The sequence below is a fragment of the Oculina patagonica genome, chromosome 7, assembly GCF_052425735.1.
Source record: "Oculina patagonica isolate OP01 chromosome 7, crgOcupat, whole genome shotgun sequence".
Lineage (NCBI taxonomy): Eukaryota > Metazoa > Cnidaria > Anthozoa > Scleractinia > Oculinidae > Oculina > Oculina patagonica.
Window position 1 is genome coordinate 31,618,789 of NC_135764.1, and position 25,583 is coordinate 31,644,371.

Below are 25,583 nucleotides of genomic sequence, written 5' to 3' on the forward strand. Positions count from 1 at the left end.
TACTTACAGTCACAATAGTGATGCATTTATAGATCATTTACTACGATTTCAACTGGACTACAAGTATTGACAATGCCTTCTTATTTTTGTCAACGTTTTCCATTCCTCGCCTGTACTGCCAGTGGCATAACCCCAAATTTTTAAATTGCATCAATTGTTTCAGTCTATGTTTAATAATTATGTATATATAATGACCAGAAAGTGATGACATCATCTTATGCGTGTCATCTGATTGGCTCAGGGCAAGCATCACATGATCTCAACCAGTGTTTTATTAGTTGTTATTCGTGTGAAGTCACTGCTCTCAGTCAACCTGATAAAACATTGAGTCTGATTCTGGTCGGTTATTTGTGTCACTTTGCTATGCGAAGGATTTTCCAAAAATCAGGAAATTTCTTTACCTGAGACATAATAATAATAATAATACTTAATTGACCCTCCCCAGGGGGGCTTGAGGGAAAATGTAAAAAAAATATTTTTAATAAAAATAATATAAAAAAAAACCGGGGGGGGGGCAGAGAGGTTATAGAGGGGGGGAGGGGGGGAGGGGAAAAGAGAAAAAGGGAGAGGAGGCCCCCCGGCCCCCCCCCCCCCCCCCAAGACATATTATATTTGCAATATGTAATCTCAAACCCACAAGTACAAAGTACTTTTTGTACACTATTGTGAGGGTTTAGTGGGCTGTGTTGCAATAATTGCAAAAAGCGCTATGGTGTAAACTCTTGCCCGTGGAGAGGGGGCATGAAGAATGATTCTTTTTCTTTCTCTGTTTTAATATGCTTACTAGGAAACCACGCACCTTGAATTGAAACAAACAAGCATGTTGAGTGCCATTGCAAGTTTAACACCATATTCTGATTTTAACCAAAGTCCTCGTAACATGTATCAGTGTCAGGTAAGTACAACATGCATGTTATTATATAGCTGCAATGTTTCTCTATAATGCCAGGTGCCATTAAACTCAGTCTATTACATAATCAGCAACAGCACCACCACAAACTCACTTCCCCTCCCTCACCTCCTCCTCCTCCCTTCTCCCTACTTATTCTTCTCCTTCTTCTCTCCTCCTCCTCCTCCTCCTCTTCCTCTATACCACCTTTACCTCAGAAGAAAATAGAATCAGTATTAGATATCCCATTGTGTCTTATTAATTTTGTGCAGAAAAATCAGTGTTCCCTTCCAGTAAGTGTGGGTTCACGCTCCCCCTCCCCCAAACAGTATTTTCAGCATTCTTTTTCAATTGCAGTTACTGTACAAATCAGGAGACACCCCTATACAAATGTTCAAACTGTTTAAAAACTTGCTGTGGATCCTCTTGTGTGTAAAAATTTCATATGTTAATATTTTGCTGTTTATTTGTGTTGTCTAGATGGGAAAACAAACAATGGGAACACCAGCTCAGGCGTTAAAACATCGTGGTGATAACAAACTATACAGGATACAGGTGAGGGAGATATCTTTATCGGGTTTTACATTGGTGGACATACTCAACCAATCAGAGCCAAGATGTAACCACCATGATCTGACTTTATTTTGCACCTGTAACTAGTGTCTACATGTCCTGATAAGCTTTGAGTGAGCCAGGTTGTAAGCAGGGCAGTGGATTCTTCTCGTCCAGTCTAAGCCAGTCTAAGTGGATCCTAAGCCATGACCTTTAGGTTTTTTATTCAGATTTTTATCTTCTGTCCTGTGTGACGATAGGTTTTTCCTTTGGGCTTTGTCTTATCAACGGGAAACGCACCAAAAACTTCGCTGAAATATGACTCAAAAAACTTAAACTTAGCTTGGTAGGGCAACCACTTGCTTACGGGAACAGAGCTTTGTCACCAACTCCTGGTACTCGGAGATCTTACTTCAAGGATCTTGCTACAACCCGAAGAATAAGACAGAACTTGGCTCCAACAGTAGTTTATTTGTAGGTAAACTGTAATATTGTAATATTTGATGTGAGAATGCAGGTGAAAATCTATTTGCATTTCCAGACTAAGCTGTGATAATCGCCCTCTAAAAAATGACTGTCCTTCAAGCTACCTTAGCTGTGTTTCAAAAGTTATTTCAAAAGAGTAAGAGCACATGGACAAGTTCTCATTCTGGAGATGGTTCTCTTACATAATGTTTTTAAACCTTGACAGACGACTTTAAAATGCCAACATTGTTGTGTTTGTGTGCCATTTAGAGTTGACATGTATTGTTGATCTGTTTGTTTATCAGACGCCACAAAGTCCTCTGGTTAGACCCACTGCTCATGACGAGTTAGCCATTGATAACTACGCTCTTGGAACAAATGCTGTTGTGGCTGTAATTTCCTACACTGTAAGTTTAAATACATGACAATAATAAACAAAAAAGAAACGTTGGTGATGACCTGGCTGGCTTCAAGACTTCATCTTCTCTGGACAGTTTATTTTGACAATTGCCCTCATAACCTCGATGTCCACCTAAAGTATTGGCTTCACTGGTTCAACTTCTAGTGCATGAAGTGCTTTATAATGTGGGTAAACAATTGTGCTAAGCTCCCAATGTTCTCCTATAACATAATAACATTTTGGATGCCTGTCAGGACGTAAAAAACCCACACACTTATCGTAAAGTGCAGGGCATGGAGTTCCCGGAGTTGTGGTCTGGCCTTTCCCTTTGTACTGTTATACCAATGAAATGCTCGGAGACATAAACTTTATAACAGGGTCGTAACCAGGTATATGGGATCAGGGATCATAGCCTCGGGATCGGGATCGGGATCATGGACCCGGGATCACAGGTCACAGGTCATGGCATGTCATAGGATCCGGATCAGTCAATCAGATGGGATCAGAATGGAATCAGGGATCAAATGTTGGCAAATTTTGGGGATCAGGAATCAAAATTTAGAGCTGGAATCTGGGATCAGCGATGAAAAAATATACCTGGTTAGGACCCTGTTCTAAATAACTCTACAATCCGAGGGTAGATAAAAGTGTTGTGATGTGATGGGTCATTTTACTTTTTGAAGTACCGTTGGCATTTGTGTTAATGTCAACATCTGTTTGATTCACGTGTACAGAGGAATGCGTCTGGTAAAATTGCAGAAGAAGTTGCCAAAACAAACTCATAATCCATCGTATTTGTATTTCTGTGCAGGGATACGATATGGAAGATGCAATGATCCTCAATAAGTCATCCTTTGAGCGTGGATTTGCCCATGGCACAGTGATAAAGTGTGAGGTTTGTAGCGCAATTGCTATTGCTTACTGATTTAAATGGAACTCCAATAAAACAAAGTGACTGGGAAAAATGTGTGCATTGCAACATCATCATCATCATCTATCTTTTGAGTGCCAGGGCTCACATAAGGCTTCCACAGTATTCTGCCAGTTGGTCCAGTCCTGGGGCCTAGGCCTGACCCCATAGATAGATTAACTGACACCTATTTCTCCAGAAATTCTGGGTATCCCCCATTTCTTCGGCCCCCAGAAGGGGTTCATTATTTTGTGGATTTTCTTTATAACTTTGGCTGGTCTGAAGAACATTGCTTTTGTGGGTCATTATATTGGGGTTACTCACACTCACTCATCCTCTTCGCTCCTCAAACTGGAGCATAAGGCCACTCAGAAACGTCCTCCAATCTCCATTCTTCACGGTCTTTTGCTTGCTTTCCCCTCCTTCCCTGTCCCGCCCCGGTCTTTACGCTCACCTTGGGGTTACATGTCATTTATTTCATGCTACAGCAACAATGACTTTTAACCTGGTTTCTTCATTTTTTCTCAGATAGTTGATCTTAAAAAAATTACTGGGAAAGGTTCGGGTTCTTCAAGCCTTAGATTTGGTGAGTATTTCTCACTTATTTTGTTCACTGTAAGAAATAACTTCTCAGACTTATTATATGGAATCTTTTCATATCATAAGGGTCCTAGTGTTTTGACTTGGTTGAAAACTTTGAGAGCATGACAATGTAATGTAACGTTCCCAAACAATAGAAAATGTACTTGTACAAAAATAGAACTCTTCCCCCAAAAATGGCATTGTTTGGGTTCACGAATATCACCTCCATAAGTCTTAATTAAAGGCGTGTCTCCCATAGAATTTCCGGTTTCCGTAATCAATAATTTTTACGGGGTGGGGGGATTGGCCCCATGCCCAACCCCCAACCTGGAGGATCAGGGTTTTCTGTCAGGGTGTCCTTCCCTTAGCCACAATATCCCGTTATTTGAAAGGCGCCGGCCCTATGCCCACTTAGGGCTTTGGCAATAAATCTAAGTAAGTCTCCCATAGAAAGTTCCTGGTTCAATAGCTTTACAAAATGAGGCTTCAAATTATTTTTCCAGGCTGTCTTCCTAATGATAAGCGAGTCGAAGAATTCCTTGACATTGATGGCCTCCCACCAATTGGAGGCAAGCTGGAGACAGGAAACCCGTATTACTGGTAAGAAACCTGCATTACTAGTTAAACAAAACCTGCTAACTGGTATCCTCTGTGTCAAGATGTTCAGCAACTTTGTTTTCTTGCCAGCCGTGTTTCCTTTGCATTTCCGTATTTTCTCAAATACGCCCCCTTTTTTTTTTCCTTTTTTTGGGGCGTTTTTTTTTTGGTTATCCCGTGGGGCGGGGCGGGCGTATGTTCTTCTGTGGGTGGGGTTCCATTTTCAAGGCTACAACATCTATTTGTTGCCTTCTTCACACTTATCAGTCTGCCAATTTGATAGTGGTTACAAAGCCTTTCTGCTATCACCAAAACAAGAAAAGTATCTAGTAAAAAGATTTCCTTCTTTTTATCTCCATGCAACTGTCAGAGAGAACTACAAAAAAAGAGCGATTGAAACCGTAAAGTGAATTTCTGGAGCGTGTTTTGGGATCATGTGTTTTTTGTTTACTTACAGTCGCAATGGTGATGTATTTATAGATCATTTACCGCGATTTCAACTGGACTTGAAGCATAGACGATGCTATCTTATTTTTGTTACCGTTCTCCATTCTTCACCTGTACTGCCAGTGACATTCTGGAAAATACCGCAAATTTTTAAAATTCGTCAATTGGTGCTATGTTCAATTTCCATTCTTGCCAATAAAATTATACGTTGCTTATATAATGACCAGAAAGTGATGACATCATATTATGCGTGTCATCTGATTGGCTCAGGGCAAGCGTCATGTGATCTCAATCAGTGTTTTATTGGTTGTTATTCGTGTGACGTCACTGCTCGCAGTCAACCTGATAAAACATTGAGTCTGATTCTGGTCAGTTGTTTCAGTGTCACCTGCTTTTTTCGACGTTTTTGCTTGTTTACAAGCTAAAAACGTAGAATAGGGGTTAGTGGACAACATTTGGAACCAAATATTTGTAAACTCTCAAGGGACTTTTTTAATTTATCAAGGGACTGTTTTAATTTCTCAAGGGATTACTTTCCGCTGTGGGTGATCACTTGCGATCTCGTGAAAAAACCGTGACTTGTCACATTTACAAACGTTATATAACAATTTTAAAAGTGATATGTCAGCTTTCTTATCTCAACGCACGTGTGTCTGAAAGGCGATCTATAAAAAGCGTCGCACAAACAATGGATTGCGTAACTAAAACACGAATAAATAATCACTAGCATTTACATCGTTTAAAAATTACAAACGTCAAAAATAAACCATACCAAAAAACTCGCTCTTTTCAAAGATATTATTGAAGTTGAAACAAATGGAAGAGATGGGGGCTTCTTTTAGCTTAGGAGCGGTTAAAAATTAGGCCAAATTTGGTCGCTACATGTAAGCGCAACTCTATTTCGTCATCAGCCTAGGTCGTTAGGGACGTGACCTCGCGTTGACAGGGAATGACAGCAATGTTGCCTGAATCGGCTTTACAACATGCGATCGTATCTACGCAGTTCGAGTGGAATTTCAGTCAAAGACAGCAAAATTCTTTCGTATTTCATCTTCAAATATAATTCGAAAGCATTCACTGTATATATGGCTTTTGTTTAATCCTGGGTCTTGATATCCGACCCTCGCAGAGCCTAGACAAAACGCAGCTTGAGTGTAACGATTTGTTTACGCCCCAATTATATGCGCAATGTTTTCTCCGACAGTAGTCGGAAATATCCGTATTTTTTTTTCGTGCTTTTTCGTGGAGCAATCGTAACGATACGGCCTTGAACACATTGAACAGCGGTCTACCCGGCTAAAACAATTCAAATATGGCGTCGCAAAAACAAAGCGTCGAACGCATATTTTGCTGTTTCATTTGCTAATTTCGCTGCCGTAATCGACTGCCTCGAAAGGTCCTTGCAATTTTAAAGTATAGAATTGTCAGATCTCGCTGAAATTTGCACTGTTTATTTGTGTAATGTTAAGGAATATGTGTATAAATACCCGGCGCGGACGAGCCATTTTTGACAAAATTATATGGCTGCATTTCCTCCGCGAAGATAGGAAATTGTTAAAGGAGAAGTTCACTCCAGAATGGCCATTAATTTTTTTTACGCCAATAAAAAGTTTATGCAAGGATATGTTATTCTCCAAAGTTTCAGCTTCTAACGAGCGCTTAAACCCTACGAAATCCTTTTCTGAAGTAGCCCAAAACTCGACAACTGAACGCCGCCATCTTTGGAGCTGTTAATGTATGCGTGACGTCAAAGAGCTCAGCCTGAACTTGAGCGGGAAAATTTTAATTACTTCAAACTCCTTGTTTCTTTGCAGTGGCTTTTGTTTGCCAAAATGCCTGTTTGTGCAGCTCCTTTTTGCTTAAACAGAGCTCCAAGAAATACAAAAAGAGGTATTTCCGTTTTCACCGCCTTTCAATATTTAAAGAACAATTGCTCAAAAGCGGACACAAATATTTGTGTGTTCCGGCGTTAAATCGGGGTCCGATCGAGTTCATTATCGAAGTACAATTTTCTGCAACTTTTTCAGGTTGATCTATTATTACCTATCCTTCGAGACCCTCGATTTTTCTCGTCGTCCCGCTCGACAATCTGTCTCTGGGTCTCCGAGGATGATCATGTTACCAATGTTGCAGTATTGCATACGGTACGTGCATGTTGCAATCAAGATTTGTGACAAACAGAACATAAACAACCAATAAGTCCATAAACGGCAATGTCGCCAATGTCCTTCGCGGTAATAAACGTCCTCCTCCACTGTTCGCGTCAGTCATGACGACATGAACGCGAACATTGCTGTTTCGTTTTGTTTACAGCATCCATCCTAGTTATTTTACGCCGGACGTTTCCTTGAACATTATAAAAAATTACCAAAGTAGCAGACCGTACCAGTTTGTCGTAGCAGTGCTACTGAAAAGAATATATTTACTTGTTTGCTTGACCACAAATAATCACCGGGACCTCGATCAAACGCCCCCAGGGTTTATTTAAAAGTTAGCAGTTTTGACCCGGCGTTTATACGAAGCCGGCGTTTAATCGGGGACACGCGTTTAATCGAGAAAATACGACGAAGTCAACAACAACAACAGAGAGTTTCTCTGGTTGATTTAAAATCCTCCCTGAAATAAAGTAAAAAAGTGAAATAGCATAATCGTAACATTGGTTGGTATTGCGTCTGCCTTTTTCTTATTTTGCGTGTATTTTCACGCAGGAGACTGTATCTGTGATCTTCTTCGAAGCAGTCTTCCGTATAGTTTTCGGAACACAAATATTTATGTCCGTTTTGCCAGGAATTTTTCGTTTCTGCCCATTCTTATAATCCATTCGTGAGCATTTTTTTCTTTTAGATATTGAAAGACGGTGAAAGGTTTTTTGTATCTCTTGGAGCTCTGTTTGAGAAACATCAGGAGCTGCACAAACAGGCATTTTGACAAACAAAACAAGGAGTTTTGAGTATTCAAACTTCAGGCTGAGCTCTTTGACGTCACGCATACATTACTAGCTCCAAGATGGCGGCGTTCAGTTGTCGAATTTTGGGCTACTTTAGAGAAAGATTTCGTAGGGTTTTAGCGCTCGTTGGAAGCTGAAATTTTGGTGAATAACATATTTTTGTATAAACTTTTTATTGGCGTAAAGAAAATAAATGGCCATTCTGGAGTGAACTTCTCCTTTTTAAACTAAACTACAAAGAAACTGTAATGATAAGTTCGAAGAACAATGCACAGGATAAACCTTCGACTCATACTTCATGCAAAAACGTCGACATCTCGAAGAGACTTTGATCTTCGCTTTGCAAAGGATTTCCGATTATTCAGGAAATTACCTTGGCTAAATAATTTTATAAATGCACAAGGTAAATCAGTGGGTAGTTACTTTGCAGCTTTTAGTTCAGAGTGCACTATTGTCATACCCTGGGCACCAGAGGTTCTATTTTTCTTTCATGATAAGCGATTATTGTGGCTTCGCCGCCCACAGATCCCCCTTTAGTGGCCTTTGCCTTCAAAAAAAGGAAAAATTCCTCTGGCACCCAGATGGCTATTATGGTTTAGGGGACTGTCTTATGGTAAGAAGCTTCTCTTGCGCGTGACACACCTTCTAGATACGTTAGTTTCTTTTGCAATGTTTACACATGAAGCTAAGCGGTAGATTTAATTCAGAGATTGTGGTGACAACTTGATTTTGTCTTTACTTGAATGTGACATTTTGCTTTTCATGTGTGTTTTTTGAACGTCTTAATGAAAATAAAATGAAGCAAATAGTCTGTTGTAGTCCTTTCTGTCAGTAACTGTTCATATTTAATTATCTACACTGCTTGATTATCCTAGTTACATTGATGACAATACTGGTCAAGCGAATATCAAGAAATACAGCAGCTTGGAAAGCGCTATTGTTGATGACGTAAGTAGTAACATCTCGTTGTTGTGCCTGTTAACGAGATATGTCACCTTATACAATAACTGGGAGATTTCTCTCGCATTCATTGGTCAAAAGTTATGGTCAATAAGAGTGAAGACCATGAGAATGACGTAATCTATAATGCAATGCAAGACAAATTTCGGAAAACTTGAAAATTGTCGTGACTTTTCCTAAAACCAGAATCCGGCGATTTATGTTAAGTCAGCTAGAACATTTATTATAACAGTTCTTGTTTCTGAGAGGAACTGTCTTGCTATCCCAAATGCGAGTGGCGAGTAAGTCTTTTTTAATTATTGTAATCCAATTGAATATTTTTTTTAAAATATTTTTTAATTTAGGTAAAAATTCTTGGAAATGATGACGGCACTGGTTCACTACAGAAAGCTGCCATTAAATTGAGAATACAGGTAGGGCCAATTTAGTGTTTCATCAACGGACTTGAATGTGGGAACTACCTTAAACAGCGTAATAAACATTACCACATGAAAGTACTGCTTACTCGATTTCATTTGAATGGTCACACACTGGGGTCCCTCCTTGTGTCATAATTTGGTGTGTTATTTTCAGAGAAACCCAATCATTGGAGACAAGTTCTCAAGTCGGCATGGACAGAAAGGAATTTGCAGGTATGAGTTTCTTTGCAAAAAGTTACTTAGTAAACCATTGTTCACTTCCTTTCATTACGCCAAACATGACAGTTGTATAGCAGTGTTTGTATTGAAATTTTCTTACTTAGGCCCGTTTGCACCATGTGGCGCATCGGCCTCTATAATCAAGTGAGTTTTTATAAGGTCCTATTATGTTTTTCATGGAATACTTTGTGCTAAAATTGTATTTTCCTCTTCTTTTCAGCCAGAAATGGCCACTTGAAAATATGCCTTTTACAGAATCTGGTATGACACCGGATATCATCTTTAATCCTCACGGCTTCCCTTCGCGTATGACAATTGGTAAGGGCTCGCTTATTTAACTCTAGGAATAGCATTATACCTTAAATTGCGCGAAACTTGATCCACGCCTAGCTAAAAAAAATTAATTAGAGTTGTTTTCCTAGTTAGGTCAGGTTAAAGTTTTAGACTTTTTAAGTCAAGGTCACTTATCCGGCTGGTGCAGAACTCCAGTTTCAGTAGCAGGAAGCGACTAGGAGTATTTCTACTCCCCCGCATCGTTCGTTACCCCAAGCATTCTGTCAGGTAGCTGTGACAGTAAAACGGTACCCATTTCAGGGGCGGATACAGGGGGGGGGGGGGGTGGATAGGGTGGATATCCACCCCCCATTTTTCATTAAAAAAAAATCGAAATGTCACTTTATTTGAAATAGAAATAAATAAAGAAAGAAAAATTAGCTCTCGCTCATGTCTGGCTGTTGTTACGCGACGTTTCGCCGTCTGCCGCCACTTAGGGTTAGGGTTAGGGTTAGGCCCTAATGGTCTGCCATCCACCCCCCCCCCCTTTTGAAATCCTGGATCCGCCCCTGCATTTATACTCCTCCGATACTCCTGAGTAGAGAGAGGCACTGTGAAAGTGTCTTACCCAAGAACACAACGCAGTGTGCCTGGCCAGCACTAGAACACAGAACAACGCGCAAAAGGCCACTTTGTAAGCCTTGTATTTATTTATTTTTTCTGTTCTCCAGGTATGATGATAGAGAGTATGGCCGGAAAATCAGCTAGTATTAATGGATTAGCGTATGATGCTACACCATTCACTTTCTCTGAAGATGATCCTGCTATTGATTACTTTGGAAACCTCTTAACACAATGTTCGTAAACTCTGCTATTGTGTATTTTATTTCTCCAATCTGTAGCCACCAGGGTATAGCAGCTGTGGCTCTGCCAACATATGATTGTAGCTTCTGCTTGGTTGATCAGGAATTTGTTATGAATTTATACCTAACTCGACCACCTAGCGATAGCTAGAACTCATGTTTTGTCTGGTCTTGGACCAGTGAATGATGACATCATGTTATGCGTGTCATCTGATTGGCTCTAACATTTGTGTCACATGGTCTCAGCCAGTGTTTTACTAGTTGTTATTCACCGATACTTCTTGTTTAGCAGTCAGCTTGATAAAACCTTACGTCTGACACTGGTGCAACCACCCTAACCTACCCAAGCCTTTTTTTGCTAAAAGACGAACCATTTTCAGCCGACATGTTGGAACACTGAAAACATGCTATAGGATGTTCTTGTTGCTTAATATTGTTAATTTTAACACGTTTTAATCTTTCAGCTGGCTACAACTACTACGGCACCGAACGAATGTACAGTGGTACTGACGGGCGTGAGTTTGAGGCAGACATCTTTTTTGGAGTTGTTTATTATCAACGACTGAGGCACATGGTAGCAGACAAGTATCAGGTAAACAACCTTCCCCTCCCCCCCAAAAAAAACCCTTCCTGCCCCTCCCCCTCTTACTCGTGTTTTGTCTCACTTTATGTCGAAAGGTTACGGACCAGTGAATGATGACATCATGTTATGCGTGTCATCTGATTGGCTCTGACAGTTGTGTCACGTGGTCTCAGCCAGTGTTTTACTGGTTGTCATTCACCGACACTTCACGTTTAGCAGTCAGCTTGATAAAACCTCATGTCTGACACTGGTGTACCGTTTGTTTTGTACCAGTACTGCCCTAACCTTTAAGGCAGGCACTGAGCTTCTTTCTGCATCCGTGCAACAAATGTAAATCCTTCTGGGGATTCTCAAATGTACACTGATTTGCAGGAAACGTACAGTTGCGTGACAGATCTTGCATAACACATGATCTAACATTGCTTGACCGTTTTTACTTAGGCACTGTTTACACGGACACGGTTTCATTTGTAACCGCATCGAAAGCGATGCGGTTACGCCTTTCGTTTACACGATCGAGACCACTACTGTAACCGGGTCGTTTTGAAAACGCTGTCAAAAGTGGAGCGTTTTCAAAACGATACGGTTTCGTTGTCGTGTCAACGATCAAAAACGGCGAAACCGCATCGATTTGAAAACGGCCATGTATTTTGGCACGAACTGGCTGGCTTGCGATGGGTGAACATGGTGAAACACGCATAGAGAGCAGCGCTTGCTTATACAATCACATTCGAAAACAGTCGGAAAATCGTTATATAGGCTCCGTGTAAACACTTCGAAACCGTGTCGTTTTCGATGCGGTTTCGAGGTCATGAAACCGTGTCGATTGATAACCGTGTCCGTGTAAACGTAGCCTTAGTTTGATCTGTTTTCTTCTTTCAGGTTCGGACAACAGGCCCTATAGACATACTGACACATCAACCAGTCCAGGTAACAGCTTACTTTAGTATGTATCTCTTTTTTTCTTCACCCCACCCACCAGTAAGTGATGACATCACTTTATGCGTGTCATCTGATTGGCTCTGAACATTGTGTCACGTGATCTCCGCCAGTGTTTTATTGGTTGTTATTGTGAGACACATTCTGTTTATTAGTCGACGTGATAACGCCAACAGTCTGATACTGGTTAATTCCTTGGTGGAAAAAAAAGGCACTACATGTATCAACACTAACGCTTTCTCCGCTCGTGAGCTTGCGTGGCAGGTGCAGGAACGAGGAGGAGGGGGAGGGTCATGATAGTGCTCCCAACTCCCCCATGATCGCACTTTCTTTGTGCACTTACCGGCTCACGAGTAGTTCCTTGCTACCCTCAAAGATTGTGGCACGAGAAGCAAGAAGAATGGCTGGGGAAATGGCCGTGCAAAAACAAGGAGCGGGGCGCGAGGGAAAGACTGTTTTTCCCGCTAGCTTTTCTGCTTTTTGCTCAAAATTATCAGAGGAAAAGAAGGCACTGCTCGTATCCTTGAACCGTTTAGTTAAAAGGAGATAACCTACAACGCAAAAGGTCCGTAGTGTCTCTGTCTTCTAGCTGGTTCTCAGTTTGCGTCTGTCTTGCAGGGTCGAAAAAAACAAGGAGGCATTCGGTTTGGTGAAATGGAAAGAGACGCACTTCTGGCCCATGGCACGTCTTTTCTGTTGCAAGATCGGCTCATGAACTGCTCAGACAGAACAGTGGTAAGAAATACGTAACATTGTATCTTAATAACTGTTCAAGTCCCGCAGTTTTCAGAATTATTTCGATGGCGCAAAGCTGACTGTTACAGTAGTGTAGCGACTGTTAACTGTGCTTTCCCTCCCCTCTAGGGTCAGGTGTGTACCAAGTGTGGCAGCATACTCTCCCCTCTCCTGGACAAACCTGCCGTTGAGGTGGCAGCTGCGGCTGCGCACAGGGAGCGGAAGTGGACTTGCAAAACATGTGAAAGCAGCGAGCACATTCAACTGTTAGCTTTCCCTTACGTGTTCCGTTATCTTGTGGCTGAGTTGGCAGGGATGAATATAAAGACTTCTTTGGAAGTGAAAAGAGTTGGACAATAATGGCAGACGGAACTCTAGATGGACTCAAGGGAGCTGCTGAAAGAGCAGTTACACAGAAATGGATAAAGTTGCGTAACGAGAACCTCGTTAGGTGACTGGTCAGAATTCCAGTCCCGAGCAGGCGGGTTTTGGCAGGGATGTTGCTAGGCAACAAAGACATGCTGATGACGCCAGGCTATCGTGTACGCCTCTCATTGGACAATAGAATCGGAGGTTCTTTGGGTGCTTCAACGAAGATTTGCCGAGAACGACAGCCTAGTACATGTACAAGCGATCCCTCTCTAGTTGGTTGTAGTGGATTTGGCGCGACATTTTGAATATGACGTCACCCAATGACCCTAACATGTATCCCGGAGTGAACACAATCATAAAGGCCCATGCTTTGGCGCAGTTGTACAAGCCTGTTAAATGATAGGGCAGTCACAACTGAAGTACCGCACGTTGTTTTGGTTAAATCTTTGTAAAGAGCGAGTCGCGACTTAAGAGGTATACTATGTGTGTACGGTCGTTCAAAGAAATTGTTTCTCGAGGAAGAAATTGCCAAGGGGCAAGGTGACAATTATGGCACCTACTCTGAATCAAATCAAGCAATATATTGAAAAACACAATGACATTCGCACCATGTGAAAAAGTTTTTTTATTCTATAGAATAGAACATGAACACAATAAAAATGAAACTTATCTAATATGATCTCCAAATTAGTTCTAAAGCCGCAGTAACGTCTTTTCTCGGGTTGTCGCGCGACAATGAACGTTGTGTGGTGGTGATCGAAAGAAATGCAATACAAGTATCTAAGGACGTTACGAAATTAACTTTGTAAACATAATAAGAAATGAAATAAAGACAATTGCCAAACACTGAGTTTCTCTTGTTTCTAGTTATCTGTTAAATTAGAGTAGAAGTTGGCTAAAAGACCCCAAGATACTGTCATCTCATCAGTGCTTCAAACAAAAACAAGCTTTAGGTGAAAATCCCACCAGTTTGGTAATCAGATCAATAGAAAACTTCGAGCAATTGCAACCGCGTTCCCAGGGTCTCTCTCTCCCTGGGAACGAGGTTGAAGCAATAGACCATTTTACAGTTGTCTGCTCAGTGACCTGGCCTTTGAATGGAAGTGAGGCTGGAGGTGACCTTGTTTTGATACAGACCTCACTGCTTTTGTTGTGTAAATCATGTTGTTTTGATGCAAACTAGTTTGCATTTACATGATAAAGCAGAGAGGTTTGTATCAATGCAAGGTCACCCTCAGCCTCACTGCCATTCAAAGGCCAGGTCACTTGGCAGGCAACTGTAAAATGGACTATTGCAGTTTTTAGTTTGACCATAGTACTGTATCCATTTCCATCCTCTCCACTGTCTGCTGTTACCATTTCCTTATGAGGTGCAGCTTACTGGTCTATTTTGGCTTTTCCTATCAGTATGATTGGGCATTTGGAAATAAATCATGCTATAAAACGGTGATAGTGTTCTTCAAGAATTTTGAACATGTAGTGTTAATGTCTTCCTAGCTATAGTAAAAACCCGCGTATAAGAACAAGTGGATTAAGAACACCCAGGCCTGATTTTAGGAAATAAAGTACCATTTATATAAGAACACATTCAGCCTGAAAAATGAAAGTTGTTCTTATATGGAAAAATATCAAAGATCAACACTACTTTTCATTGCACACATAATAGTTCCACCCCAATTACAGTACAGTATTGCCTTGATTTATCAATTTTATTAAAATTAAAATACAATTGTGTGCATATATATTGATTTCATCTATTGGTAGCCTAGTATGTTCCTTATTTTAAGAAACGTTTTTTAAGAACACTTACAGGCTGATTTTGCAGATTATAACCCTTTATATAAGAACCAAATCAGCCTGAACCGCCAAAATAGGTGTTCTTATACGCGGGTTTTTACTGTATAGCAGAACAACAACAGCAACAAATAAGTTTTGAGAATTTGGTTGCTCATCAAGACAATATTTTCTAACTAAGATACTGTATTTGAGGTTTACAGTTTCTTTCTTACGATAGAACCTGTCTGTAAGACGCATGTTCCTCCATCAAATTGAAACATAACTGATGTTGAAAAAAAAATAACTGGCATCTGTACTAATCCAGCCTTGTTCGAAGTGACTTCGTTTCTTTATGATGCATTCTACTCAAATGTACACTGTAGTGCTCAGCATTTGTTGATCATGTGAGTCATCTGAAACGTGTAGCAATTAAAGCAATGACATTGTTTTGTCATTCTAAAAAAACATGTTTCAAAGCGATAGTCCTAATGATCAACTTTTGTTTGATAGGTAAGACAAATGCAAGTAAGGTATTGCTTACTGAATTCTATACATATTACATTTCTTTGTAAAAACACTCCATTGTTATCAGCTTAGTTTCATACATGTGCAGTATGTGTGAGAAGCATTAGTGAAGAATGTAAACTTTATGTTTGAAAAGTCTAACTCGTGCACAAACAGAATACAAGAAAGACAAGGAGAAGATGACTTGAGTTTTAACTTCTGTAAGTGGAAGCTGTTGCCGCAGAGCGAGTGTCCCTTGGAAGTCTTTTTAGGGGAGGTCAAAGATACACAATTATTTTGTGTGTGGTCAGAAACACAAACAAACAGGAGTAACCCCTACTACATGTATTCAAACAGGAGTTCCTTAGTAAGGGTTATCTGTCAGAAGTAAAAGTCCATTTATAAGAGTGTTTTAGATTTGAACTGCTGCACAAATGAGAGGTAACTAGAGTTTGTAATGGGTTAAAGCTACCTGCATGATCTCCCTGCAATTCGACTTAGTGAAATCCGTACTAAGGGATGAGATCAACTGATGTTCTGTTACAGTAAAACGTAGTGCAGCATGGAGGATCAATGAATATAGTTTGTGGGGTGTTTTTTACGTACTATCAACGTCTTAAAACTGGTTTTCCTACTGTGTTTGAGACGTTAAAAATGTGTTTCATGTGGAAAACCACTAGAATGTTGTCAAGTTGTAAAACAAACACAAATATTGGATTATCATGTAAATTAAAATGTTTCGTCATTTGCATATTACCTCATGTTATGGTAAAATTAAACAGCCATTCACGTGCACCTCAGCCCTACGGTTGCAATCCACGCAAGAAGCCTCCATGCAGCGATAGAAAGCAGCCACATCCAAAGTATCATATGTCAACAACATCAGTGACATTTAAAAATATTCCACAGTCGAGGAAGCAGATCAAAGCTTAGAAAGTGAAAGAGTACTTGAAATTTGAAAAAAATGCGCTTCCAAGTGTCATCAGTAAACACATAGCGTTAACATTCAGCCTGTTATTTCTAGTGTTCAGGTAGGCTTGTTTTTAAGTTCCTTTGGTGTTGCTTTTGATACAAAAGCAGTTCTCTGAATAAACCCGCTGGATGTAATAGTCATGATTATTATACAATATCGCCCTTGATGTGCTTCTTGTTCTCTGTGGCTGGCAACTGTTTGAGAACTCATTCAAAGCCCAAACCTTTCAGCTCTCTTCTTTTTAGCCTGAGAAAGGACACAAACAAAATGAACTTGCATTCAAGTCAAAGAAACCCACAGTGTTTATCTCAGAGATTACATGTATACAGACCATCAATTGCTATGCATGTACTTTACAGATCTACATTGTTTACCACTGGCAAAATGATCTTTCTATATCAATTCAGCGAAACAATTAAATTGTACAGTCTATTTTTTTTTTCGATCTTACCTCTGACATATCTCCAGGAGATGCTGTGACAGCAACACCAAACCGCTCTTTTCTCTTTAGTAATCTATCTTTCTCTTCAAGCTGTGAATAAAGTATCAAGACTTAGAAAACCAAGTAGCACAATGTATGTTTTTTTTATTATTATTTGTTTTTAAAGGATTGACAATTCAAATATTTAGCCCCCTAGTTTGCTCACCTTGGCAATCGCAGGAGAAACTGCACCAAATCTTTGAGCTCTTTGCTTAAGCTTCTCTAAGTCGATATCCTGAGGTTAGAAGGAAGATCTCAATATGTTAATTCACATTAATGTTTATCATACATCTTCTGTAAATGTATAATTTCTTGTTGCTCTACTCAGAACTTGAGGTCATGGATGATAATACAGTTTAGTTTCGTAGGCCAACATAAGTTGGCCCACTTATCAGTTAATAGCCATTATCTGGAGTTACGTTAACTACGTTACACATCAATGTTGTTATACGCGACTTCGAAGCGTAGAAAAAACCGTTAAATAATCGTCATAAATGCGCGCACTTGGTTACTTTGTGCTGAGCAATAAAATTTTTCTAAACAAACTTGCACGCGCTGTGTAGACACTTCACTATTTTAAGCTGTGCTTCAAAATAAACTTCCGTCGGTGTCTGCACGTCGACACCAGTTTATTACGCTTATTTAGCGTTGCTAAGTTTGGCTTCGTAATAATAACCTTCTGTAAATGTATGTATGTGTGAACATACAATGTAAGCTGTAGCTTGGAACTCAGGCAAAAGTAAAAAGGTTAATACTGTGTTTGAGCCTAGTGAACCATCAGGCTGGACCTTATCTCGGTTTCAGAAGCATGAAGCAAAAAAAAGCCAGTACCCATTTATTTTTTTTATTCCTGAGTGGAGAGAGGCACTGTGAGAGTGAAGTGTCTTGCCCAAGAACAAAACAGTGGCCCTGGCCAGGGCTCGAATCCGGACCCCTCAATCCAGAGTCCAGTCCACTAAACATTAGGCCAATGCACCTCCCACACCTTGGAACACAGTTATAACAAAATTTACCTTTGGTCCAACAATCGGAGAGCTCTTTGTACTTCCATTACTGGCAGGACTTGATAAACCAAATCTATAAATAAACAGAGGTAAAAAAAATTGTTTAAAAAACTTACATTTTACTTAAAACAGCCTATATTGGAATGCCGGTCACCTCGCCACCAACCAACTCGCCACCAAGCTATGTCACCTCGGCTCATGGATAAAAGAACGAGGAATACACCAGTTTTGCTGGCGAGTTGGTTAGTGGCGAGATTGCTTGGTGGCGAGGTGACCGGATACCCTCATTGTATTGCTCACATAAATGCACAAATAAATATTTCATGCCCAATTTAGTTGGAAATTATACAGCTGATAATAACACAGGCGGCCCAAGCGCACTATGTGAATTATTCATAAAGTTTTAGCGAACGTGACCCTTGCCTTTGAGCGGTGTTGTGTTACAAAGATGCGATTTATAAGGGTTTGTATGGGAACTCAACGATTTTCTTTCAAAAAGAATAATATGTAATGTTTCGCTAATAAAATCGACTAACCTTATTGCCTTGTTGTATTCTTTGTTGTTTGTCCGCTTCTCAGGCCATTTTGAAGCGTTTTCGGTGAGTTAGCGCTGGCTGGTGGTGTTCCACTATAAACGAAGTGAAGGCTGGAGACATCTGAGCGAACCCTCGCCACGCGAAAGCTAATAAATTCTAAACAAGTCAACGCAAAATCCCCGAATTGCCACCATTTAGACCGCAGGTTAATGTTCTAACGGTACGATTCGCGCTAGCTTCCAAATTCCCTTGCACGGGCTCTCGAAGAGCTCCGTTTTGCATTGATTCTGCCCATCTTCACTTCGCCATTCTCCGAAATCCGAACGGCTGCGCTACGAGATTCAAACACTAAAGCTTAGCGACCGCGTCATAGCGAAAAAATGACATTCGCCCGACGGGAGGGTCGCTACTTTTGCCGCTCGCAAAATGACACCGTCGGGGGAGCCGGTGCGTGTAATTCGAACTGAAACCACGCGCGTGACCTGTCATTTGAAACTGCACTTGAAACCGCAAAGGGTTTCAATTGATCTGACACTGATTTCAAAACCAGACAGCTCGTTTCCAACGGTTCAAACACTTACCAGAATTTTTTTTTTCGCAAACAATCAAGTCCGTTAGCCGTTGGATTTCAGTAAGATTTTTTTTATAGATAGAATCATAACAGTTCTTTTAAGAGCTACATTTCGTCTACTGTAGACCTGTATTTGTAATTACACGCACCAGCTACCCCGACGGTGTCATTTTGCGAGCGGCAAAAGTAGCGACCCTCCCGTCGGGCGAATGTCATTTTGTCGCTATGACGCGGTCGCTAAGCTTTAGTGTTTGAATCTCGTAGCGCAGCCGTTCGGATTTCGGAGAATGGCGAAGTGAAGATGGGCAGAATCAATGCAAAACGGAGCTCTTCGAGAGCCCGTGCAAGGGAATTTGGAAGCTAGCGCGAATCGTACCGTTAGAACATTAACCTGCGGTCTAAATGGTGGCAATTCGGGGATTTTGCGTTGACTTGTTTAGAATTTATTAGCTTTCGCGTGGCGAGGGTTCGCTCAGAGGTCTCCAGCCTTCACTTCGTTTATAGTGGAACACCACCAGCCAGCGCTAACTCACCGAAAACGCTTCAAAATGGCCTGAGAAGCGGACAAACAACAAAGAATACAACAAGGCAATAAGGTTAGTCGATTTTATTAGCGAAACATTACATATTATTCTTTTTGAAAGAAAATCGTTGAGTTCCCATACAAACCCTTATAAATCGCATCTTTGTAACACAACACCGCTCAAAGGCAAGGGTCACGTTCGCTAAAACTTTATGAATAATTCACATAGTGCGCTTGGGCCGCCTGTGATAATAAATGACAACATGAGACCTCCATGAAATCCTGGCCATGCTTTATAGCTGTCAAGTGTACCAAATTGAGGCTAACATACCTTATTATAGGAAATTAATGCTTGACAGTTAATTAAGGTATTTGAAATTAACGCGACTTAAATTAACATGAATTGAAGGAAAAATTACTTCCCAACAAAGGAAATTAATGCGAAAGAGAGTGTAACATTTCAAAATGAAGGGAATTAAAGCGACGAACACAAAGAAAAAACTTGTTGAGACAACAGGAACAAGTTTATGCCAACACGAGGAGTATAATCCTAAACCTAGGGGTAAAGCGAAGGAATCTGACCACCTCTAACGTTCTTCACAGTTTTACTGATACCGGTAGATTTCCACCCTGATGAAAAAATGCCTTTTCCTGGGAGTCAAGAACATCTGGACTGTATCGAGGAAATTGGGGCCAAAATAATGGAAATTAAGGTCATGGAAATTAACGCTCTACTTAAAAAATGGCGCGGAAATTAACATTAACAAAAATTAACGCGACTTAAATTAACGCAAATTTTTGAAATTCGCGTTAATTTCATGAAGGGTTAATTCCCTATAATATGGTAGTCAACCTTTAAAAGTACATTATACTTCACAAGTTTTTTTCAAACTTGCATGCTTTTTAAATTGCATTGACATTGCCAGTATAATACCTCATCTTTGCAGTTTAAATCACACGTTTTGCCCGCAGCTGTACCTTTAAGGTTGCACTGTAAGGCTATAGTGGTAATAAGAACTTTAAGGTTTAAAGTGGAGTGTCAAGAACTAACCTCTGTGCTCGAGCTTGCTTCTTGTCAGTATCTGTCTCCGGTGGAGACTGGCCAAATCTTTCTAATCTTTTCGCCTTTTTCTGTTAGAACAACAAATAATTAAACAGTTAAAAATCAATTCCTTAGTTTTTTTTAACTAAGCATCTGTCATCTTCAGTTGAATGGTTTACAAAGCACAGTGAGTTGAATAATAAGTAGAAAAAAAAATGCTAATTAAGACAAGTAGTAACAACAGAACATGAAAATGTGTGAATTAGAAGGATAATTTTAGATTCACATGGTGTAATTGCTGATTGAAGCAAGGTAGTTCCTTTTGAATATGGATAGCCTCCTTTATCTTAAGTTGAAAGCTGGTAGAGGCGTGATCTAAAATATCTTAAAATCTTTACGTGTCTGCTGTTCTCAATGCCTTAGTTCTGCGAAATTTATTCAACAGTAAGTACAATAAAGGACACCAGACACATTTAGTATAATAAGGGGCCGGGGGAGGGGGGGGTACTGCTCAGTGATTGGCGTGACAAGCGGCTTGCATTGCTTGACATTAAAAGCTTCTCTTCTCATGGCACTATGGCGTGCACAGCAGCAACGTGCCTAGTCAAGCTGCACCACGAGCTGCAACCTTTGCCACAAACAGCTAAGACCTAAGGCCTGCAACACGCAAAGGAATATAATGAATGCCTTCCAACGAAGCCTCACTCATCTTCCCAGCAGTGCTGGATTGGACAAGAGTATTGGAAGGTTGAAAAACACAAAGTAAACTCAGTAAAAACAAATTTAACAATTAACCATTAAAATAATGATAATTATTCATCATCAAAGAAGAAATGTTAGAGTTCTGATTCCACTTTGCTCTCACTGGTAAGTACTGTTAAGTTAAAGCAAGATGCTAGACCGTAATTTTACATGGCAACTTGCGACATTTATAATATTTTTACCTGTTCATCTGTCACGGTAACTTGACCAGGAGTTTTTCCTGGAGGTGTGATGGGAACCCTTTTACTAAAAAGAACAAATATAGAAAATAGAGATTATGTACGCTTTAAAAAATGCCTTCAAATGACAACAGTTTGGTGCAAAGGCCAGTACAGTTGAATCCCGATAATACAGCCCTCAGTAACTCAAACCTCCCACTTAAGAAACCTTTTTCTATTTTCCTCTAGGTCATTCTTTTACTAATTATTCCCCCGATAACTCGAACTTCCAATGACTGGAACCATTTTGATTTCCCTTGAAGGTTTGAGTTATCAGGATTCAACTGTAATATTAGTGTGTAATACAAAATTGAATATAACAACTAAGACTAACCGATGTTAGTTCAAATACATTCAGCTACATGTCTACAAAGTTTGCACTTACACAGGGCTGACTGTTGTTTGTTTTTCTTTTTCGTCTGCTACTGCATCCTGGATAAAAAAAATCATTTATTAATATTAAACAATAAATTCAGGGTTCGTACACTTTTTCAGGCCAAAAATTCAAGGACTTTCCAGGACCCTTGGAAATTTCAAGGAAATTTTTCATGAAATTTACCCCAAATCAACGATTTCCAGTCTGTTGTGCCGTTGATGTGCTTGTTGAAGAACCAAAAAATCCTTATTTTGGCAGTCTTCTCATTGCCTTGAAGCCTTTTGATGTTCAATTAAAAAATCAAGGACTTTAAAGGACCGAAATGAAAGGCCTTGAAATCAACTTCCTGAAATTTAAGGGTTTTGAAGACGTGTTCGAACCCTGAATAATGGTCACAAAATTTAATGTCATGACTGATTATCCGTCAGGGTAAAGGAGTCCATGGAATTTCTCTTAACAATTGCCAATAAATTCGCAGATCATTTCCTTGTCCCCTAATGAATAATGGAACTGAATGTTCAAATGTGATTACCGTAGTTATTCGGTTATAAGGCGCACGGTTTTTTCGAGAAAAATCTATTTTTCTGTGGGAAGTTCATGCCAAAATTGGGGTGCGTCTTATAGCCGAGTATTTTCGCCCAACAAAATCTTATGACCGCCATTTTACCGGAACTTACAGTTAAAACAAGAGAAATGAAAACACTTAATGTTGTTTATTGACTTTTACAGAAGATATAAGAAACATTGAGTTTAAACGCAAAGTTTATTATCGCGGATATAAAACAAGTTTATTTTAAGTAACACCTGTATATGCTAGCATTTTGTTGAATTTAGACAAAGAAAACCAAACATACTCATTTGAAACAAACCTTTCTAAGCGTGGAAAGTGGAAAATGACTTTAGAAGACAAGGAAAACACCAAAAAAGCTTGAGAATCTTTGAAAAACACTCGATAAACAAAGTTCGTAGCGATACGAAGCATGCTTGAGAACTTGGTAACCAAGCTACAAACTCAGTGGTCACTGGTAACTACACATCTGCCAGGTTACTCAGCAGCTAAGTTCGAAGCATGAACGATGGAAAGATGTTTTGCTCAAGTGGATTTACGTCTTTTTTAGCAGGAAATGTTAGCTTTTTACTCGAAGATTGTGCCAAGGAGTATGAACAACATTCAAACATTCAATTTTGTAAGAAAAAACTGTCTTAAATTACATCAAGCTACATCTTTTCAACTCTCCAACTCATGGTGCGTCTTATAACCGAGTATTTTTGGAGAATTTTCAGTTTGTAAACTTAGCATAACAATGTTGCCAAGTTTGGGGTGCGTCTTATAACCGAGTGCGCCTTATAACCGAATAACTACGGTATTTTGCTTATGACACTGACTTGTGTAATTACTCGAATAAGCGCCGCGGCGCTTATTAAATTTTTCGCGCCTCAAGTGCGGCACTTATTCGAGGGCGGCGCTTATTTAAAAATTGGACGCCACAAAGAATCAAATATTTTGCAGTTATCGAAAATAGCGTCTTCTGATTGTCAGTATTCGTCTCTTGCTGAAGAGAGAAGTAGCGCTGGCTGTCCTGGCAAGGTTCACGGCCTTCACAACATTTACAGAGCTACGTATTGTAAGAATGTTGGATAGAAAACTAATAGGCGAGCAGTTAAACGATCACTGTAAAGTGCTAAGCATCGGTACTGCGGCGCTTATTCGGGGGCGGCGCTTATTAACTTTTTTATCCCAAATGCGGCGCTTATTCGGGGGCGGCGCCTATTCGAGTAAATACGGTATCTGCAAAATTTCTAAAGAATTAAGAAGACATCTTTCAAGAATATACCAGAGCTGCAGGAAGGACTTCTATATGAAAGGGGCAGGGATGTTCATTGGAAATTTTGAAAATAACCACTAAAAGAGACCAATCTGGGTGTTGCTCAAGCTTTTCTTGACCCCTAAAAGATACCAAAAAACTATGAATAGAATTTCTATTTGTAAATTTTTCATATATATTTTTTCATGGGCAGCCCTACACGAGAGCATTATAGCTAAAAATATTGGCGTTTTGCCTGGAACACCCTATAAAGGGAGACCAAAAATCCGAAATTTACACCTCTAAGCGAGACAGTGAGCATCCCCGCCCCTTTCGCATACGAATCTCCCCCAGAGCTCGATAGCTGAAAAAGTCACCTCGATGATTTCTTTCTCTTTTGTTGGTATGTCCAAGTCCTCTGTACCCAAATGCTCTGCTGCATCTTCTCCAACATCGACGTCATCCAAGTCATCATTATCCAAGTCATCCTCAGCATCATGTTCATCAGCGATCTCTTCACTTTCGTCTTGGCTAACTACCATACCTGACAATAAAAATTATTTAAATGTACTATTGTGGAAAGCCATTGCTCTAAAGAAGGGAGGGGGTTTTCAAGGGCCCTAAAAATTTTGCTGACGGGAGCCGTGACATTATTTTGCTGCAGAGCACGGAGCCCTGAAGACATTTCCACAAAGCCTTGAGCCCTGTTTTTTGGGGGGTCCAGAGCCCTGGAGTTTGGCTTTTTTGATCTCACAGCCCTGAAGTCCTAATATAAACGCCGATTGGAACCCTTGGGACCCTGAAAAGTGATGTTTGAGCACATTAGACTCAACATCTAAACACTGCATTATAGATCTGACAGTCTAGGGTATAGGCTTTTTGATGCATTATTTTAGGAACTTAACCCACCATTTTTTTAAATTTATTTTCGATTCTATTAATTTTATTTCAGGACCTCCCTGGAGCCTGGCTTTTTTGGACCCACAGCCCTGAAGTCCTAATTTAAACGCCGATGGAAACCCTTGGGACCCTGGAAAGTGATCTTTGAGCACATTAGACTTAACATCTAAACACTGCATGATAGATCCAACTAGGGTATAGGCTTTTTGTTGCATTGTTTTAGGAACTTAAACCACCATTTTTTTTTTAGTCATTTATTTTCGATTCTATTAATTTTATTTCAGGACCTCCCTGAAAACCACTTTGGTGAGCAGAGCATCCTGTCTTAAGATTATTATTACCCGGGTTGTTATTATTATTAGTAATATTATTTACCTTGTTCTGAAAGACATTGTTCTAATCTTGCTTGTAAATCACTTTTGTTGCCCTTGGTAGGAAGACCACGATCTGCAAGCTCTTTCTTTAACTCTGCTACCTTTGAAATTGCAAGAGAATTAATAAGTAACAGGGTTCATCTTTTGCTGAACTGACCCAAACTTTGTACGAAAATAAGTATACAAAATAATTTTAAGTCTTAATGGTTCCATTTTATAGGTGAAACGGTCCGCTAAGAGAATGGATTTTAATATAGATTCAGTAGGAAGGAAAAAGGTTTTATTAGCGTGTGGATGTAGCTTTAAACTGAGCCGGAATATTAAACAGAACATAACAGAAAGCAATCAAAGCTACCCGGGAATTCGACGACCTTGGCGTAGTAAATATGCATGCAACACGTTGTCGTGTATCATCTAAAATATATATTTAAAAAGAAACAGCTATTGCATTTATTCGCTGTGAATAGCACACAATTAAAGCACGAAATAAAGCCAAATTACCTTGAGTTTCTTCACGCTAATAACTGCTGTTGCGTCCGCCATCTTGACTTGTTGAGCGTCACTGCGCACGTGTTGTCTGCCCCAT

General features: G+C 40.0%; 2 protein-coding genes across 4 annotated transcripts in view; one reads left to right on the forward strand and one right to left on the reverse strand.

Moving 5' to 3' along the window:
* LOC144659822 (DNA-directed RNA polymerase I subunit RPA2-like) overlaps positions 1-13,766 on the forward strand; it is a 34,549-nt gene extending 20,783 nt beyond the window's left edge. For both annotated transcript variants that reach the window (XM_078520344.1, XM_078520343.1), the window contains exons 22-36: positions 788-895; positions 1,370-1,444; positions 2,212-2,313; positions 3,118-3,201; positions 3,745-3,802; positions 4,302-4,398; positions 8,665-8,737; positions 9,094-9,162; positions 9,323-9,381; positions 9,608-9,705; positions 10,392-10,517; positions 10,988-11,115; positions 11,989-12,036; positions 12,664-12,780; positions 12,910-13,766. In XM_078520344.1, the coding sequence (XP_078376470.1) occupies positions 788-895; positions 1,370-1,444; positions 2,212-2,313; positions 3,118-3,201; positions 3,745-3,802; positions 4,302-4,398; positions 8,665-8,737; positions 9,094-9,162; positions 9,323-9,381; positions 9,608-9,705; positions 10,392-10,517; positions 10,988-11,115; positions 11,989-12,036; positions 12,664-12,780; positions 12,910-13,140 (1,473 nt within the window). In that variant the 3' untranslated portion in view covers positions 13,141-13,766. The remainder of the gene's footprint in view (positions 1-787; positions 896-1,369; positions 1,445-2,211; positions 2,314-3,117; positions 3,202-3,744; positions 3,803-4,301; positions 4,399-8,664; positions 8,738-9,093; positions 9,163-9,322; positions 9,382-9,607; positions 9,706-10,391; positions 10,518-10,987; positions 11,116-11,988; positions 12,037-12,663; positions 12,781-12,909) is intronic.
* Positions 13,760-25,575, reverse strand: LOC144659831 (SAP domain-containing ribonucleoprotein-like). Of its 2 annotated transcripts, XR_013571968.1 has the most exons (11): positions 25,499-25,575; positions 24,999-25,098; positions 24,101-24,267; positions 21,928-21,974; positions 21,507-21,570; positions 20,572-20,651; positions 17,900-17,963; positions 17,053-17,121; positions 16,857-16,937; positions 16,190-16,651; positions 13,760-15,341 (listed from the first exon to the last, which is right to left on the reverse strand). XR_013571968.1 is itself a non-coding variant. In XM_078520359.1 (10 exons), the coding sequence occupies exons 1-10, from the start codon at positions 25,538-25,540 to the stop codon at positions 16,616-16,618; spliced, it is 750 nt and encodes a 249-aa protein (XP_078376485.1). In that variant the 5' UTR covers positions 25,541-25,575; the 3' UTR covers positions 13,760-16,615. The 2 variants fall into 2 exon arrangements, 1 of the variants encoding a protein (XP_078376485.1); XM_078520359.1 differs by having other exon boundaries at positions 13,760-16,651.
* Positions 25,576-25,583: the final 8 nt, after the last annotated feature.